Raw genomic sequence first — 16,590 nt, 5'->3', positions numbered from 1 at the left:
CCCTCTCCTCCCACAAAGGGGTTTTGCTATAAATGGAAATTAGACCTTGTTCATAATTCATAACAACACTGGCCTGAGTATTGGTCACATCAGTTGCTGCTTATGCTGTCCATGCTTTGACAGGTCGTACAAGAGTTCCCTCATCCCTGTGCTGCAGGATCTGGCTCTGGAGCTGGATGTTCCTGTGCTCCCAGCTCCAGGTCACACAGGAGCCTGGGACTCTCACTCAGAGCAGCTGCACTGCTGCCCCAGGGACCCTTCCCATTGCAACCCTGGGGACTTCCTTGAGTCCTGGGATATCCTGAGTTAGCAGGGACCCACAAGGATCATCCAGTCCAGCTCCTGGTGTTAACCAGGAGACCCCAACAACCCCACCCTGAGCATCCCTGAGAGCGCTGTCCAAACGCTCCTGGAGCTCTGGCAGCCTTGGGGCCGGGCCCATTCCCTGGGGAGCCTGGGCAGTGCCAGCACCCTCGGGGGGGAAGAACCTTGCCCTGAGATCCATCCCAAGCCCTGACACAGCTCCAGCCATTATCTTATTTCCTTTTCTCACAAAGTCCTGAAAGTTCCCAACCCCACATTTTCTCCTCTGCCCTCTCCCCAGTTTACTGCATCACGCTGGCCGTGAACCTCATCGCCTGCCTGGCCTGGTGGATCGGGGGAGGCTACGGGGTCAACTTTGGGCTGGCCATCCTCTGGCTGATCCTCTTCAGCCCCTGTGGCTATGTCTGCTGGTTCCGACCTGCCTACAAAGCCTTTCGGTGAGTACGAACCCAGGAGGTGCTCCTGGTCCAGTTTCCTTTGGATGTTTCCCTGGTTGTTACTGGGGAGTTCTGCTGGGAAGATCTCTCTGGCTGGGATGAAGGTTTGGTACCTGATGTCTGAATGTCTTGTTTACTTTCAAAATGAAGAAGAATGTGGCTATTTTCAAATACTAGACACAGAACTGAGGGTCACATAAGATTGAAGGTGAGCAGCTTGCCACTTCTAAGGAGGTTAAATTCATATTTTACTTAAGTATCTCAAACTTAGCAGCACCCTCATCTCAGTGCAGCATTAAAATAGGTACTAATTTGGTAAAGCTTCATTGAAGCTTATTTTGATGGAAGACTATTAAGTTATTAGTTTTTGAGAACTCTTCTGATTTCTGTCTCCAGCTACTTGAGAGCTTGTCTGCTTAGCTTTTTAGATAAAAGCAGATCCCTGGAGTCAGTCCTTCTGAAACTCCACAAATATTTAAAGCCATCCTACATTTTTGCTTTAATTAATTATCATTTGCATTTGCTGTGGACCACGAGGTATCACTCAAACATTTATGTGTAAAGCCTGGCAGAGCTAGGAGGGTCCTGAGCAGTTCCCAGCCTGACACAGGGAAAGGAGGAGCATCTCTAGTGCCACCACCACACCCCAGACAACAATCAGGGGTTTGCCCTCTGAAGGTGAAGCTCTTCCTGGTAGGATGCTCTGGATTTTGATTATTCACCAGGCTCTGTGATGGTTTGGATAACAGCAAAAGCAGCTGATGGCAATGGGAGGTGGCAGGTGGCTCCTGTCTAGCACATGATAAATTAATTGTTTAAATGCACTTCTGAATTGATGCTTTGTGTGCCCTCAGCACTGGGCAGGTGCTGTTAAATCACCAGTGGCATCGTGAAGTAGAGGGGAGGGTCATTTCTGCAGGAAAGAGGAGGGTTGGATTTGTCTCAAAGTTCCAGATGACGTGAAAATCCCAGCTCTGAACTCTTGCCCTCTGGGGCCGGAGTTTGTCCCCATCCCAAGCTCAGAAGCCCCAGGGCCTCCAAGTGCTGGAGCTCTGTTCAAAGAGGAATTTCCATTCTAAAGTCTGGGAAAAATTACTCTTCCCTGCTGACCTCCCCTGAGCTCTGCAAGGGCCGTTTCTCATTATTCCTTGAACGTTGTTTGGATGTGTTTATGCAAGTGAATGCTGAGAGGTCCCTGAGGTTACTCTGTGCAGAGACTTGCAGTTAAAAAAAGACTCAACGCCAGGGACAGCGTGGGGAGCCCAGGGATCACCCCTGGGACAGCAGTTGGGAAGAGGCACGGAAATCACTGTTGGGATCACAAGTGGTGATTCCAGAGGCAAAATCAGCCCTCTTTTCCCTGGAAGAGGCCACCCTTCAGTGCTGGCACCCTGTCCTGTGAGGATGCTTCTGTAAAACCTTCGTCATCCCACCGCATCCCAAATTAAATTAGCTGCAGAGCTTTGGTGCTAGGGCAAAGCTGTAGCAAATCTGCACCAGAAAGCTGGATGAGAAATCACCTTTTCTCTGTATCCCCACTAATTCCTGCAGATCCTTTCAAATGAAGACTCCTCCAGCCCCTTCAGGTTGGAGTTGCAAGAGTCTGTTTGAAGGCTCAGCCTCGAGCCTAATCCTTGTTAATTGGATTCTGACAGGCACCACTGTCAGCAGGCCCTGCCTAAAGTATTTCTTTCACATTGCTGTACTCGGAGGTGGTATTTGAAGGGTGGGATTGTGAGTATACTCAAGGATGACAAATCTTCCAGAGCCACCATCTGTGACAGACACCCAGACCAACACGGGCAGCTCCGAGGAGCGGGGATCTGACTGGAGGATTTTCCACGTGCCTCACCTCCCTCATCTCTTCCCAAAGCATCAGGGGCTCGAATTATAAAACTAACAATCATTAGCATAATTAAAATAATAAGCATTTAAATACTTTCAGGGTTTAAGCAAGAGCTGGCAGTGATTTGAGCTCTTTTCTTCACTCCCGTTTGCACCAAACTGCCTCACCTGAAGGGTGTTTTGCAGATCTGTAGATAAATCATTGGCCCTTTGAGTTCCTTAGAGTATGGGAATCATTTGTATCATTAAAAATGATAGTTTGAGGAACTTTAGATGTGCCTGATGTGGCTGGTTTGATGGGGTGAAGATGTTTTGTGGCAGAGCCCAGACTTGGGCAGGGCAGTGCCAACCCCCCAGTGTACCCATCACAGAGACTGTGAATGTCCCTGGTCAGCAGCTTGCTTGGGGTCATTTTCATGCTAATTTTTGTACCTGCATAAACTCAAGGACCTCACCTATACATCCTGAGGATGGGGAGCCTGCAGAGATGGGAAGTGTGCCTCTGCTTTCAGGGGCCCACCCACCTCTCTCATGGCTGTTTTCTCTCCTATGATGTCCCAGTGCTGGATTATTTACCATGGGCGTGGGAACATAATGACAAGCAGACACTGAAACACTCCCAGCTGGAATTCTCATGCTCAGTGATCATTTTTAGTGTATGGACAAGCTCTGCCTGCCAGCATTAGACCCCTGCGTGCCTCCTTGCCGGGGGTGGAGCTGGGCAGGTGTCAGGCTGCACTGATGTTTGGTCAGAGAATGATTCAGACTCTCTGTGTAGGAGACTCGTGTCCCTCAGCCTCTCCTTGTGTGTCATCATACGTGCAATTCCTTGGGGAGAGCGACTGCAGGAGCCAGGTTATTGGGAGCCAATCTGTGCTGTGAGGCACGGAGCTGTGTGCTCCCACTGCCAGGGAAGGGGGAGAAGCTCCCAGCACACAGCCGTGGGGAGATCCCTCTGGAGTGGAACCACCACTCTGGAGGGTTTGAACGTGGTGGTGGGGTCAGACAGGGGTGTGGAGCAGCACAAGGTGCCAGTGCCCCTCTGACCTCCTCTCTTCCTCCACAGGTCGGACAGTTCCTTTAATTTCATGGCCTTTTTCTTCATCTTTGGGGCGCAGTTCCTCCTCACGGTCCTGCAGGCGATCGGCTTCACCGGATGGGGAGCATGGTAAGCAGGAATGTTCCAGCAGGCCCAGGAGCTCTGGCTGTGGCTGCTTCCAGGGACTTGGAGAGGCTGATGGGAGCCCATACAAGGTGGAGAAGAAGAAGCTTTCTGATTTCCCCAGTGGCAGAGATTATCTGCTCTTGGGGTGCACCATTTGGGTTTCATTGCTGTGTTGGCAGAAATCAAGGCCAAGTTGGATGGAACTTGGAGCTACCTGGTCTAGTGGAAGGTGTCCCTGCCCATGTGGTCTGGCTGGGCTTTAAGGTCCCTTCCAACCCAAACCATTCTGTGATCTTCACCTGGTTGCTCTTTGTATCCTCTTCCCTCAGTGTCCATTTCTTTTACCATCTAAGCAGCCTGTGTCAGGCTCAGCACTGCCCTCAGTGTTGGCAGCACACGGTGAGCTGAGTGTGGTGACTCACTGTTGGCCTATGAGAAGTACTGTGAGAGTTCTAAAATAAATGGAAGCTTGTTAGTGTCTGTCCCTGGTTGTGTTATAATTGTTTGGCATTTTAACTTCCTGTCTGTAGAGACTTGAGAGCAATTCCTGCTGAAATTACAAGTAATGGAAAGTCTTAGCACTCCATTTAACGCTCTGGTTTCAGAATTGCTGAAGCCTCACCTGGTTTTCGCCAGCAAAGGAATGGAGACGGAGTGTAAATCACAGGACCATGGTGTTCCCTGATCCCAATTCTGGTCTCTAGATGCACAACCAAAAGCACTTTGGGAACACGTCTTCTCTTCCCAAACTCCATGCAGATGGCTGTCCCTTAAAGCTCTCAGGCTGGATGAGTGAGGGGTGCTGGCAAGTGAGAGTTGAGATCTTGGGGAAATACCTGCATTGAATTCTCGATTATCCTCATTGTTCATTTCATTTTCAAGAGCTTAAAAGCTGCCTTGTAATTTCTGGGTTATGAATCACAGAAACAGGGAATGGTTTGGTTTGAAAGGGACCTTAAAGCCCATCCTGTTCCACCCCCTGCCATGAGCAGGGACACCTTCCACTATTCCAGGTTGCTCCAAGCCCCCTCCAACCTGGCCTTTGACACTTCCAAGGATCCAGAAGCAGCCACAGCTGCTCTGGGCAACCTCTGATGGGGCCTTACAAGCAAGTAAACAGTTTTTCTGATAACAAGGACACTTTGAAAAGCAGATTATAATGATGTTTTGTCTCTTTTTTTCTGTTTCTTCTAGTGGATGGTTGGCAGCCATTACCTTCTTCAGCACCAACGTGGCAGCTGCTGTGTTCATGCTGTTCCCTGCCATCATGTTCACAATGTCAGCGGTTGCAATGTTCATCTGCATTATAAGGGTAGGTTCTTCTAATGGAAGGTGTCCCTGCCCATGGCAGAGAAGCAGAATGAGATGAGTTTTAAGGTCCCTTCCAGCCCACACCATTCTGGGATTCTGAGATCCTTCAGATCTCTCTCTCTCTGCCTTGGAGAATCCCCGCTGTGTATCACAATAATGTGAAGAGGCAGCTCAGCAGCCACCACAAGCCATCACTGCTTTGAAAGGTTGCACAGTGCAGTCAGTTGATGTCTCTCAGAATTTCTGGAGGACAAATCTAGACAGCACAAGACAGCTCAGGCTGGAAATTGTCACGGTGTCATGTGGTGATGTTGCTTTATGTCATGCAAAGCAAGCTTCATGTGGAGCAACCTGAGGCTGTGTGAAGTGGGGAGGTTTGGATTGGATATTAGGAAACATTTCACAGAAAGGATTGTAAAACATTGGAACAGGCAGCCTGGGGTGGTGGTGGAATCATCATCCCTGGGAGTGTTCAAAAAATATGTGGATGTAGCTCCTGGGACATGGGTTAGTGGTGAACATGACGGTGGAGCTGGGCTGATGGTTGGACTTGGTGGTCCTGGAGGTCTTTCCCAGCCTCAGCTATCCTGTGATTCCATGATTTGTTGCTCTTTGGGATGGTCAATGGTGAAGCATCTGCAGTGGGGACCAGGTGGCAGGGTGGGAATTGGGTCTCTGCAGAAACAAGGACTTGCAGTAGTACTCTCTGGAAAGTTTTGGCAGACAGGGAAAACAGAAGCTCTGTGGAAGCAGTGGTGTTGGATTCTGTGTTGGAGAGGTTTCGACCCCCTGGCCTGGGCTGGCTGCCTTGCTGTGGGATCCCTCACCTGAATTCTGGGCATGGAGCTGAAATGTGTTCTAGTATTGGGTTGATATTCTCTATCTGCATCTCTGTTCACTGTATTACTGCATTTTTTGTGCTTTGTTCCTTGGAAATCCAGCTCTTCACAGAGGGAGGAATAAATCCACAATCCTGTTCCCAATGGTTCTGGAGGGACACAGCTCTGGGCTCCTGGTGCTGACTCTCCTCTTGTCCTCTTATCCCTTAGGTACATAAAATCTACCGAGGGGCTGGTGGAAGCTTCCAGAAGGCTCAAGACGAATGGAACAGCGGTGCATGGAGGAACCCTCCCAGCAGGGAGGCCCAGTACAGCAATTTTTCTGGGAACAGCCTGCCAGAGTATCCCACAGTGCCCAACTACCCCTCTGGAAACCAATGGCCTTAAGTAGCAACAGCTGCAAACTGCCTGGATTCTCTCCTTTTTGGTCTTTTTATTTTTGTTCTTGGAAAAGATCATTTGCATTCCCCCCCAAGCACCCCACTCATCTTGGGGACCTTTCTGGTTCTTGTCTCCTGATCCCTGCGGAATATCCGTGCTCTCAGCCCTTCCCACCTCCACTGCACTGCACGGCCATGGCAGAAAGCTTTTTGTTTGCCTTGAGTCACCAGTATTTGCCTCGTTGCAGACTGAGAACAAATCCTTCACTGCCCTTGCTTGAGGAAATCCTCTCCTGACCATCCCTGGAAAAGGCTTGGCTTCCCTGTGATGGCAACACTACCACAGCTGTTCCTGCCCCTGCCCCTGCTCAGCTTCCTTGGAATGCCCAGCACAGCACCATGCTGTCTGTAGCAAAAGCAATCAGAGCATTAGTAGCAACTGGTGTTTACCCTCCTATATGAATAATGTGGAATTTTTCACTCTAAGGGAAATGCAGCACTTAAATTATTTGGTACTGGTGACACTGAAGTGATTTGTGAAAGCTCCACCCTCCGTGGGAGGATCCCTGCAGGTAACAGAGCATGCCCTGGGTGAGTCCTCGGATGTGAAGTCCCCACAAGTCCTCGTTTGCGTGGCTCAGACTGTTGTGATACTACAAGTCTTGCTTTCCTTGCTGCCAAAACCTCTTGCTGGATCTGTGTGTTCCAAAGGTGCAGATTCATCTCTTAGGTTCATAATTGCTCACTGAAGCCTGAACCAAAGCCCAGTGGAAACCAGTGCAGAGCTGACACTGGGCCTTGGTGATGCTCACCCTGGTACAGGGACTCAGCACGAGATCTCCCCACCATTTAACTTCCAGCCAGGTTTTGTGCTGGCCCAAGGAATGCCCCACTGGACACACCTTGTCCTGTTGGGACACCTTTCTCCTGGGTTCCTAGCCAGGAACCAGATGCAAGATAATGATCTCAGTGCTGGAGCCCCAGGCTGGTTTAGAAATGCTCCTGTTACAATGAATAGTTTAATTCTGCCTTCTGCTGGTGTAGCTGAACTCCAAACATTACAGTGGGGTCTGGGAGACCAAGGGAAGTTTGTTCGTCCTCATGGCTGCTGTTGCCTCTGTGGCTGGCAGGACTTCCATGAGAGATTCCTGCCTTTCTCCAAGGATCAGCTGAAGGGAGGACAAAGCTGTTGGGAGGGATTGTTTTCCCTGAGATTATCCTCCACCTTGTCATTCATCTCCATTCTGTGCCTGAGCCATCCAATTCCCTGTGTCCTACAGCGATCCAGGCAGCAAAGGCTGCGGTTTCCTCTTCCCCCTCAGCCTGCTGTGAATTTTTTCAAACCTGTCCAAACTGGGAGATCAGTTCCCAGCTCACTGGAGTGAGTGTTCCAAGTCTTTGGCTCTCAAAGTTTTAGCCAATGATCCAGAGTGCTCCATTTAGGAGACCAAGGAAGGGTTGGGCACCCTGGGGATCAGACCCAGAGCCCACTGCCTTGGCAAGCTGTTGATGGAGTTATTCCAAATTCCCAAATTCCCACTGAGCAACTGGAAAACAAAACTGGCTCCTGGAAAGGGACAGGGACATAGTCCTAGCTAGGTGGAATTGATTTGCAAGTGGTCTTTTGAAAATTTTTCTCTACATGTGCCTTATCTGATGAAATCACAGTTCACAGAGGAGAGCTCCCACTTCCCCCTCACCCCTGCAGAATTCCCTGTTTCCCCATTAACTTGTCCTGTGTCATGCTGTAAATAATGAGGGAAGCACAGTCTGGAGTCTGCAGGACCCCTGTGTTACCAGGGCCAAAGCAAAAGCAACCCTGGATGGGAGGGAAGAGCCTCCTTGGATTTCTGTTTACAGCCACACTGACCCCCTGCTGCAGGAGCAGCCCTCCCCTGGCTCTGGGACATGGAATGTGCTCCCACCACCAGGATTTCTTCCTGGAGAGTGTGCAATGTGCTTGGGAGGACGAGCTCTTGGAGCCTTCTTAACAGAACACGACCTGCTGGCGTTGTGAAGCTTTTAGGTGCCTTTGTCTAGTGTCAAGTGTAATTTTAGGTGTTCTTTGTCGCTTGCCATCGGAGTGATGAAAGAACCGCCTGGCGTTGACTCCCTGGAAATACAATGGATGCACCACGGGGTGAGGGTCAACGGGGCTGAAGGAGGGATTGGCCATACTTGGGAGCCAGGACATGGTGCACCCGTGTTCCTCGGTCCTGCCCCTCGCCATCCTCAGCCTCTTGCCAAAATTCTTCAAAACCGTTTGATACCTGCCCCATTTCAGTGTGTCAAGTTGGAGGTTTCGAAGGAACCAAGAGTAGAAGCGTGGCTGGGAGCTCCACATCATGCTTCTCTTTGGGATTTTCCCCTTGGAGAATCTGGGGGCTGTGTTGGAGCACCCACCCTCAGTCACACTGGAAATGCTTGATGCAAGGAGAGAGGGGTGCCTGGGAACCTGCCCACCAGAATGGTTGGAGCTGGACACCAAAATCACCCCCGTTAGCCTGCACTGCCTGAGATCCCTGTGGAGATCAATGCACCTCCAGGTGGGAACTGCCATCCCCCTCCCTCCTCTTCGATGCCAGAAACCATAATTCCAGAAAGTTGACCCAACATGCTGCCTGAACAACTGTGGCTTATTTTTTTCTCTTTTTTTTTTGGACTCCTCTGTATGTTTTTAAATGTTTACATTAGATTTCTAAAAGTTCTTAACATCATTAACCCGGCCCTGGCTCCTGGTGTGGTCAGGTGTCATGTGGCGTGTCTGTGTGCGATGTTTCATGTCACCCGTGGAGCTCTGGGTTTTGTTTGTGTTTTTCTCCTGATCACAAGACAATAAATGCTCATCCTGTGCTTGATGAGGAGAACTGGCCGCATTGGAGGAGTGTCTGTTCCTAGGTAACCAGAGTTATCTGGCAGAGGGAAATGGCAAAATCTCTATTTTCCTCCAAAGTCTCCCACTTCATGTTGTTTTCTCTGTAAAAGAACACCACGTTGATGGATGAGGCTCATGCTCTGTGCTGGGGACTGGTGTGAGTGGCTTCTTGTGGTTTGTACTCTTAGAGATGCCCCATCAGCTTTGACCAAAGGTGCTGCTGTTGTTCCCATCTTCTAACAGTGGGATTGGAGAGCAGAGATGTGGATAAAGTCCCATCTCCCAAGCATGGGAGTAATTTCTGTGGCCTTTTCATAGTGCAGAGTGGTGTGCTGGTGTCTGCTTTCCCCAGTTATTGCCTGGAAGGAGACTGTTACCCCTGGAGTAAGTGGGCTTGGACAGCGAAGGTGAGTTGAATCCCTTTAGAATGTGGCTGAATTTATTGCCCAAAATGTTCTTCCAAAGCTGTCACAGAATCCCAGAATAGTTTGGGTTGGAAGGGACCTTAAAGCCCATCCAGTGCCACCCCTGCCATGGCAGGGACACCTTCCACCATCCCAGGCTGCTCCAAGCCCCGTCCAGCCTGGCCTTGGGCACTGCCAGGGATCCAGGGGCAGCCACAGCTGCTCTGGGCACCCTGTGCCAGGGCCTGCCCACCCTCCCAGCCAACAATTCCTTCCCAATATCCCATCCAGCCCTGCCCTCTGGCACTGGGAGCCATTCCCTGTGTCCTGTCCCTCCAGGCCTTGTCCCCAGTCCCTCTCCAGCTCTCCTGGAGCCCCTTTAGGCCCTGCAAGGGGCTCTGAGCTCTCCCTGGAGCCTTCTCTTCTCCAGGTGAGCAGCCCCAGCTCTCCCAGAGCAGAGCAGAGGGGCTCCAGCCCTTGGAGCAGCTCTGTGGCCTCCTCTGGATTCATTCCCACAGGTCCATGTCTTTCTTGTGTGGGGGCCCTAGAGTTGGATACAACACTCCAGGTGGGAACATGGAAATCATATTGTGGTGTCATACCCCAGTTCCACTCCATGGTAGATATTTAGTCCTAGGAGAGGCATTTTCCTCACAGCTGTTGATGTGACATGTGCTGATCTCAGTGTCTTCCCTGTCTCCAAAGCCTTGTGCCAGGCTCCCCCTGCCTGGCCCTCACCATCCTTCTCCCTCTGACAGTGGTTCCCTACAGCTGCTGCTGTGCCCTGATGTGTTGAGCATGGGGATGAATTGGATTTTCCTCAAATTCTTGCTCCAGGGCCTCAAAATCTGAGCACAAGGCACATTTTAAGCTCCTGCTCCAGCTGCTGCTTGAGCAGGACCTTGGCACTTGCAGTGAGGGTTCTTTCTGCCTCTGCTGCAGGAGGATTGGGCAGGGATTGTCAGGAATGCGCCCAGATTCAGGAATGGAGGTGGTTGTGCAGCCAAGCTCAGCCTCCCACCCTGAGGAGCTCCCAAAAAGCTCTGGATTGCCTGCATCAGGGTGTGAGGGACACTGTGAGGGCCTGGCTTTTCCTTTTCTCTGGTTCTTGCTGTGTTTCCATCACTCCACAGTTCCCCAGGCCGGGATGTTCCAGCTGGGAAGGTGTTGTCCACCTGCCCGGGAGCAGCTCATTCTCCCATCCTGTGCAGTGTGTTGTCTGCTTGTGAACGAGCTGGAATGTCTGGTGCCCACAGGAGAGGGACAGGGATCCTGGCTGGATGCTTTCCCAACAGAAATTCCCTGGCTTTTCTTGCTCCCCGTGCTGGTTCCGTGGCATGAGCTGCTCGTGTCTCTGCAGGCCTTTGGCACACCGTGTGCTCACCGCAGCAGATTTGCCTTGAAATAAAATCAAAACTCCTTTCTTCCCCACTCTCCTGCTCCAGAGGGTGGTTCAATTCTCCAGCCAAACATCTGAACAATTTGTGAGTTTTCAAAGTGCGTGAAATAGCCACAAAACCACAGTGGGGGGTGGGGTGGGGCAAATAGGAAAGGGATGGTTCCAGGGTGATTTTATCCTCTCCAGGAGTTATTTTGTCTTCCTCAGGGGTGATATTATCCTCTCAAGGGGTGATTTTATCCTCTCCAGGGGTGATTTTATCCTCTCCAGGGGCAGGACATTTGTGACAGCACCTCACCACCCTCCTGAGCCAGGTCACAGCACAGGAACAGGCTGGGAGCAGCTGGAATTCACGCATCAGAATTTTCCTGATGTTCTAAAATCAGCGTTTTTTGTAGGAGCAAACACCCACAGGGAAAAGTCCTCCAGCCAAACGTTGTGGGGAGAGCTTTTCTCTGGAACATTTCTGCAACAGGAGAGAGAATCAACTCAAGCAGTTGGAAATGCTGAAATGGGTACTTGGGGTGATGCTGGTGGCTGGAGGCCTGATTGTCCCCCAAACCCACACAAACTCATTTGCCCATTGCCCAAAAATACTTTTGGGGTGCATCTGCTCCGTACTGGGGTAAAGATGTGACCAGCAGGGTTGTGCAGGGGTGTCCCCTCCCTCCAGCCTTACCCTGAAAGCCTCAAACTTAGGAGCTGAAAAAAAAGGGGTGAGAAAGAAATTATCCTCTGAAATAGAAAAGTATACAGAAAGTGCCCCACTTTGCTGAGGGGGTACAGGATGGAGTATTTGTCCCCAGGTGATCAATCAGAAGAAAATGAAAGGCTTTAGGAGGTGGCAGTGGGGTCTGTGTCCCTGCTTGGTTCCTGTCCCAGTAGATCCCACAATCCTGGAGGTCTGTTCCCTGCAAGGCAGTGGGATGGCAATGTCTCTGTTTCCCTCAGAGTGGCTTTGCTCGGGGCTGGTGTCCCCAGAAAGGTGACAATGTCTGTAAAATCCCACCCTGACGTCCCTCCATTCCCATGGGATGGGGTGCCACAGCTGTGCCCCCTCTGCAGGAGCCCCAGTCCCCATCCTGAGGTTACCCCAGAGGATCTGGAGTGCAGATGGATGTGGGGATGAGGGAACTGTGCCCCAAAAAAGGGCTGTACACCAGAATGGGGCTGTGCCCCAAAACAGGGGCTGTGCCCCAAAACAGGGGCTGTACCCAAAAACAGGGGCTGTACCCAAAAACAGGGACTGTAGCCAAAAACGGGCTGTGCCCCAAAAAGGGGCTGTACACCAGAATGGGACTGTGCCCCAAAACAGGGGCTGTACCCCAAAACAGGAGTTGTACCCCAAAACAGGGGCTGTACCCAAAACAGGGCTGTGCCCCAAAACAGGGACTGTACCCAAAAACGGGCTGTGCCCCAAAACAGGAGTTGTACCCCTAAACAGGGGCTGTGCCCCAAAACAGGGGCTGTACCCCAAAACAGGGCTGTGCCCCAAAACAGGGCTGTACCCCAAAACAGGGGCTGTACCCAAAACAGGGGCTGTGCCCCAAAACAGGAGTTGTACCCCAAAACGGGCTGTGCCCCGGTGCAGGGCTCTCTCAGATATTAGGGCCTGTCCCCTATCGCAACAAGCCCGTACCCCCCCGGAGGACGGAGGCGCCCAAGTCGCGACAACGGCGCGACAACACACACCGGAGCTACATCCATCGGTGGGGCCGGACCCCAGAGATCACCCACAGAGTGCACCCACAGCGCGGGCTGTTCCCTTGTGCGGCAGCTGCGGCCTCCAGCCCTGCAGGGCGCTGAGGCAGCGCGGGCCCTGTCGCGACAGCGGCGCTTGTCCCGACAGCGGCGCCGGCCAGCGCAGGGTTAACCGGAGCTGCCGTAAAGCGCGCGGCGGTGTCGCAAAGCCGCGCCGCCGCCTGCCGGCCGCTATTCCCGAACGCGCTCTACGCCACCGCCGCTGCGCCGCCACCCTCGCTCCCGCTGCGCTTGCGCCGCGCTCCGCCCCGCGGCCCGTATTCACGAAGCGCTGTTGCGCCGCTGGCGCGCGGGCGCGCACGGGCTCGGAGCGGCTCGTACGCCGTTGGCGCAGCGCGGGCCGTACGCCGTTGGCGCAGCGGCGGAGGGGAGGCGAGCGGGGCCGGGCCGGGGGCGCCGCCATGGGGGAGCGGCCGCGGGGCAGCGGCGCCGCCGCCCGGCGCTGAGGGACCGCCGAGGTAACACCGGGGGAGCACCGGGGGACGGCGGGGGCCCTGCGGCCTCGGCTTCACGCGGCCGGCACCGGGGAGGGGCGGCCGGGCCGGGCGGCGCCGCGGGCGGGGGCGGCGGGGCCGGGGCGGTGGCGGGGGGGGGTTGAGTACCGGGAGGGGCCCGGCGAGAGGAAGGGGCTGTGGGGGTCGCGGGGGTGCCGGGGGAGGCTCCGGCTTGGCCTGGCGAGGTCGCGGGGTGGTGGGGCTGAGGGGCGGTCGGTCTGGGCCGGGGGGAGTGGGGGGCTGTGGGGATCAGGCTGGGATCGGGGCGTGGGGAAGGCTTTGGGGTCGCGTTGGGGTCAGGCTGGGCCGGGGTCTGAGGGCCCAGGGCCGCCTCGCCCCGTCCCCTCCCGGCCGTGCCTGTTTTGTGGCCCCCGGGAAGGGCTGCGAGCCCCCCAGTGCCCCCCGGAGCCGGCTGGGCGGCAGGGATGGGGTCGGATCCTCCCCGCCGTGTCCCCTCGGCCCGCACCCTGCCCGGCCTGCCTCAGCCTCGCAGGATGTTGGCTCCTTTGTATGTGGCTTTCCTCTCTCCAGAGGGGTTGGGAAGTGTTTATTTGGGGAAAAGGACTCGGCTGAACCTGGTATTTAAAACGGCTTTTTTTTCTTCAGCGAAGCGGGTGAGGATGAATGTGAGAAAAGGGAAAAGTGCCCTCCCCCTCCTGCCCCCAGCAGACAGGAGCCGACTTGAGCTGCTGTGAGGTTTGCAGATGAGGAGCAGCTCTGCCGGGGAGGCCCGTGGCTCCTGTCGCTGGCTGGCAGGAGGGAGCTCAGCCACCGAGCTGGGTCTGGATCTCGGGGAGCAAACAACGGGAAGTTGTAGGGATGGTCAGGAAGGTGCCTTTTGTGCACTGGGCAACATGAAGAATTGCCGTGTTTGTGTATTTTGGAAGTTAAAAAGCAAAGTTTCACAAGCCCCTTTTGAGTTGCCGTGATATCAGTCTGTTCTAAACAGTTTGAGTTAGCCTGGAGCCGGGTTGAAATGTGTGTAAAACCTTTGAAAGTTGCCTCCTTAACTAATCCACTTGTTTTCCTTCCTCACAACAAGTGGTTGGAGGTGTGGAAGTGCATTCTGAGGAGTGTGTGAGTTCACCTGCCAGCCAGGCTGCCACGCACAGTGTGCCCCGTCTCCCCATGGCCAGCACAAAGGTTTAAAAACTGGGCCTTATGTAACAGATTGGAGCAAACGTTGGGTGTTTGTCAGTGGTCTGACAAAGAATTGCTGCAAATTAGGGCAGGAGGCCTCCATGGGGAGCCTTCGCCGTGGCAGGATAGGCTTGGCTGCTGTGAGGAACTTGCCAAAGATTTGTTGGTTTTGTTTTAATTTGGTACGTTGGAGATAGGAACGTTGTTTGGTCAGTGTTTTATCACTCCTGAGCAGCTTTTGGGTGCTGGGAGGGTTGTGGTGTTGACTGGTCCAACACCAGCATGCTCAGGTCTGTGGGAACATGAGATCTAGGGAGCCCCCAGCTTTCTAGGGGTTGTCCCTCAGCCTGGAGAGGTGGCTGCCCTCTTGTGCTTTAGGGTTTGCTCTCCTCCTCGTTAGCTGACAGCTCTGTGAGGCCCTATAAATCACTTAAAAATCACTTGTGTAGCTCCTTTGCCAAAGCAGCAGCTGCTCTGCTTTGCCCCTGCATCCACGGGGTGCAGCTGGTGGTGGTTTGCAGGGCAGACCTCGTGTCCAGCAGCTTCCCCAGGCACACTGGATGGAGCTGTGTGCTCTGCCCTTGCAGCCTGGTGTGTGCTGGCTGCTCTTGGTGCAGCTCCTGAGAGGAGGAAGTGGGCCCTGGCAGCTCAGCAGGTTCCTGGGTGCCGCTCTCTGGAGCGGCTTCACAGTGCCCCTTGTTTTGTATTCTGTGTCAGAGCTCCTGTGCAGCCCGGGTGTTGTCAAAACTGTTAATACGGGAGTGACTCAGCGGATCAATGGGAGTGACATGAGGGTTGTGCTCATGGACAATCAGTATTTCCCAGCTCCAGCCCCACTGGGCTGGAAGACACAATGTCTGAGAGCAGCTGCCAATAAACATCTTTGCTGGACTTGGGCCTGGCTGTGCTCTGGAGCTGTCTCCCCCTGCCCACCCCCCTCCCTGTGGTTTTCCTAGCTAGGAGCTGGCATGAGCAGCGCTCCTGTGCTTGGCTGGTCCCTCCAGGTGTGTGCCTGCCCCTTGATCTGGGGCACTGCTGCAAGGCCCAGGCCCTGTGCAAGCCAGGGTAGGTAGGAAGCTGTTTATCTCTGCCTTCAGACAGGAACTGCAGCTCCACAGGCACTAAAGGATTGGTGGGAGGGGGGAGGGAAGCCTCGGGTGAGCAGCAGCCCCTGATGTGCTGTTGTGGGGTGTGCAGGAGAGCTGCAGCCCCTGGGCTGGGGAGGAGACCCTCCCCTTCCTCGGCAGAGCCAGGCACTGTGGGGTTTGGTACCAGAGGACAATGGCCTGGTTTGCCCTGTGCTACTCCTGTGACTTCCCACTGCAGTTTGAGGAGTCAAACCCTCTTCCCTTGTAGTGCTGCTGAGCAGGGACAGACTCAGGTGCCAGCACAGGAGCTTCCTTCATGTGTTTGCCACGGCTTTTTGCTGAAGGCCTGTGGGAACAGCTCTGCCCACAGCCCTGTAATTGGGCTCTGACTGGGCAGACGTGGCTCATTGTGGGTGCAGTGAGAAGCTGTGAAGCTGAGCCTCCTTCCTTGGCCCAGACATGGTGTGACCTGGAGTCTGCTTTGGTCCTGCTGTACTCTGTGAGCTGGGAGGGCAGGGAGGGAGAGCAGATCTCAGCAGCTCTGGGGCTCTGCTGGAGAACAAGTCATCTTCCTGTTAGGAAAGCTGTGTGAATAGTTTTGGGGTTTCATGAGAGGCTGTTTCTACTTCCTGCTGGCAGTTGCTGTCTCTGGTAGGTTTGTTGCTGTAGAGGAGCAGCAGCTTTGGTTGTGAGGGAGGTGAAAAGGTGATTTTCTGCTGGGGCAGATGAGTGTGGAGCACCAGGCTCCCCAGTTTGTGCCAGCTGCTCTCCTCCTGAAGAATTCTAAATTCCTGCCCAGGCTGTAGCCCTGCAGCCCTTCCTGTGGGCAGCCCCTCCCTTGCGTGTTACATTGATGCATTATTTCTAATAACTGGTTTTGAAAAAGCAGCTTGTGCATTGGGAACTGGAGTGACAGGACAAGGAGGAATGGCTTCACCCTGACAGAGGGCAGGATTAGATGGATATTGGGAAGAAATTCCTGGTTGTGACAGTGGTGAAGCCCTGGCACAGGTTGCCCAGAGCAGCTGTGGCTGTCCTCTCCCTGGAAGTTCCAAAGCCAGGTTGGATCAAGTGAGCACCCTGGACTGGTGCAAAGCATCCCTGCCCATGGCGGGGGATGGAATTGCA

General features: G+C 53.6%; 2 protein-coding genes across 5 annotated transcripts in view; both read left to right on the top strand.

The window, feature by feature from the left end:
• SCAMP4 (secretory carrier membrane protein 4) overlaps positions 1 to 9,173 on the top strand; it is a 138,267-nt gene extending 129,094 nt beyond the window's left edge. For all 3 annotated transcript variants that reach the window (XM_058858695.1, XM_058858693.1, XM_058858694.1), the window contains exons 5-8: positions 605 to 761; positions 3,673 to 3,774; positions 4,966 to 5,083; positions 6,132 to 9,173. In XM_058858695.1, the coding sequence (XP_058714678.1) occupies positions 605 to 761; positions 3,673 to 3,774; positions 4,966 to 5,083; positions 6,132 to 6,308 (554 nt within the window). In that variant the 3' untranslated portion in view covers positions 6,309 to 9,173. The remainder of the gene's footprint in view (positions 1 to 604; positions 762 to 3,672; positions 3,775 to 4,965; positions 5,084 to 6,131) is intronic.
• Positions 9,174 to 13,041: 3,868 nt separating this feature from the next.
• The window catches only part of CSNK1G2 (casein kinase 1 gamma 2), a 42,747-nt gene continuing 39,198 nt past the window's right edge, over positions 13,042 to 16,590 (top strand). For both annotated transcript variants that reach the window (XM_058858690.1, XM_058858689.1), the window contains exon 1: positions 13,042 to 13,198. The gene's annotated coding sequence lies outside the window, so the exon portion shown is untranslated. The remainder of the gene's footprint in view (positions 13,199 to 16,590) is intronic.

The sequence above is a fragment of the Poecile atricapillus genome, chromosome 28 (assembly GCF_030490865.1).
Source record: "Poecile atricapillus isolate bPoeAtr1 chromosome 28, bPoeAtr1.hap1, whole genome shotgun sequence".
NCBI classification, from domain to species: Eukaryota; Metazoa; Chordata; class Aves; order Passeriformes; family Paridae; genus Poecile; species Poecile atricapillus.
This window is presented reverse-complemented; position numbering and strand designations above follow the sequence as displayed.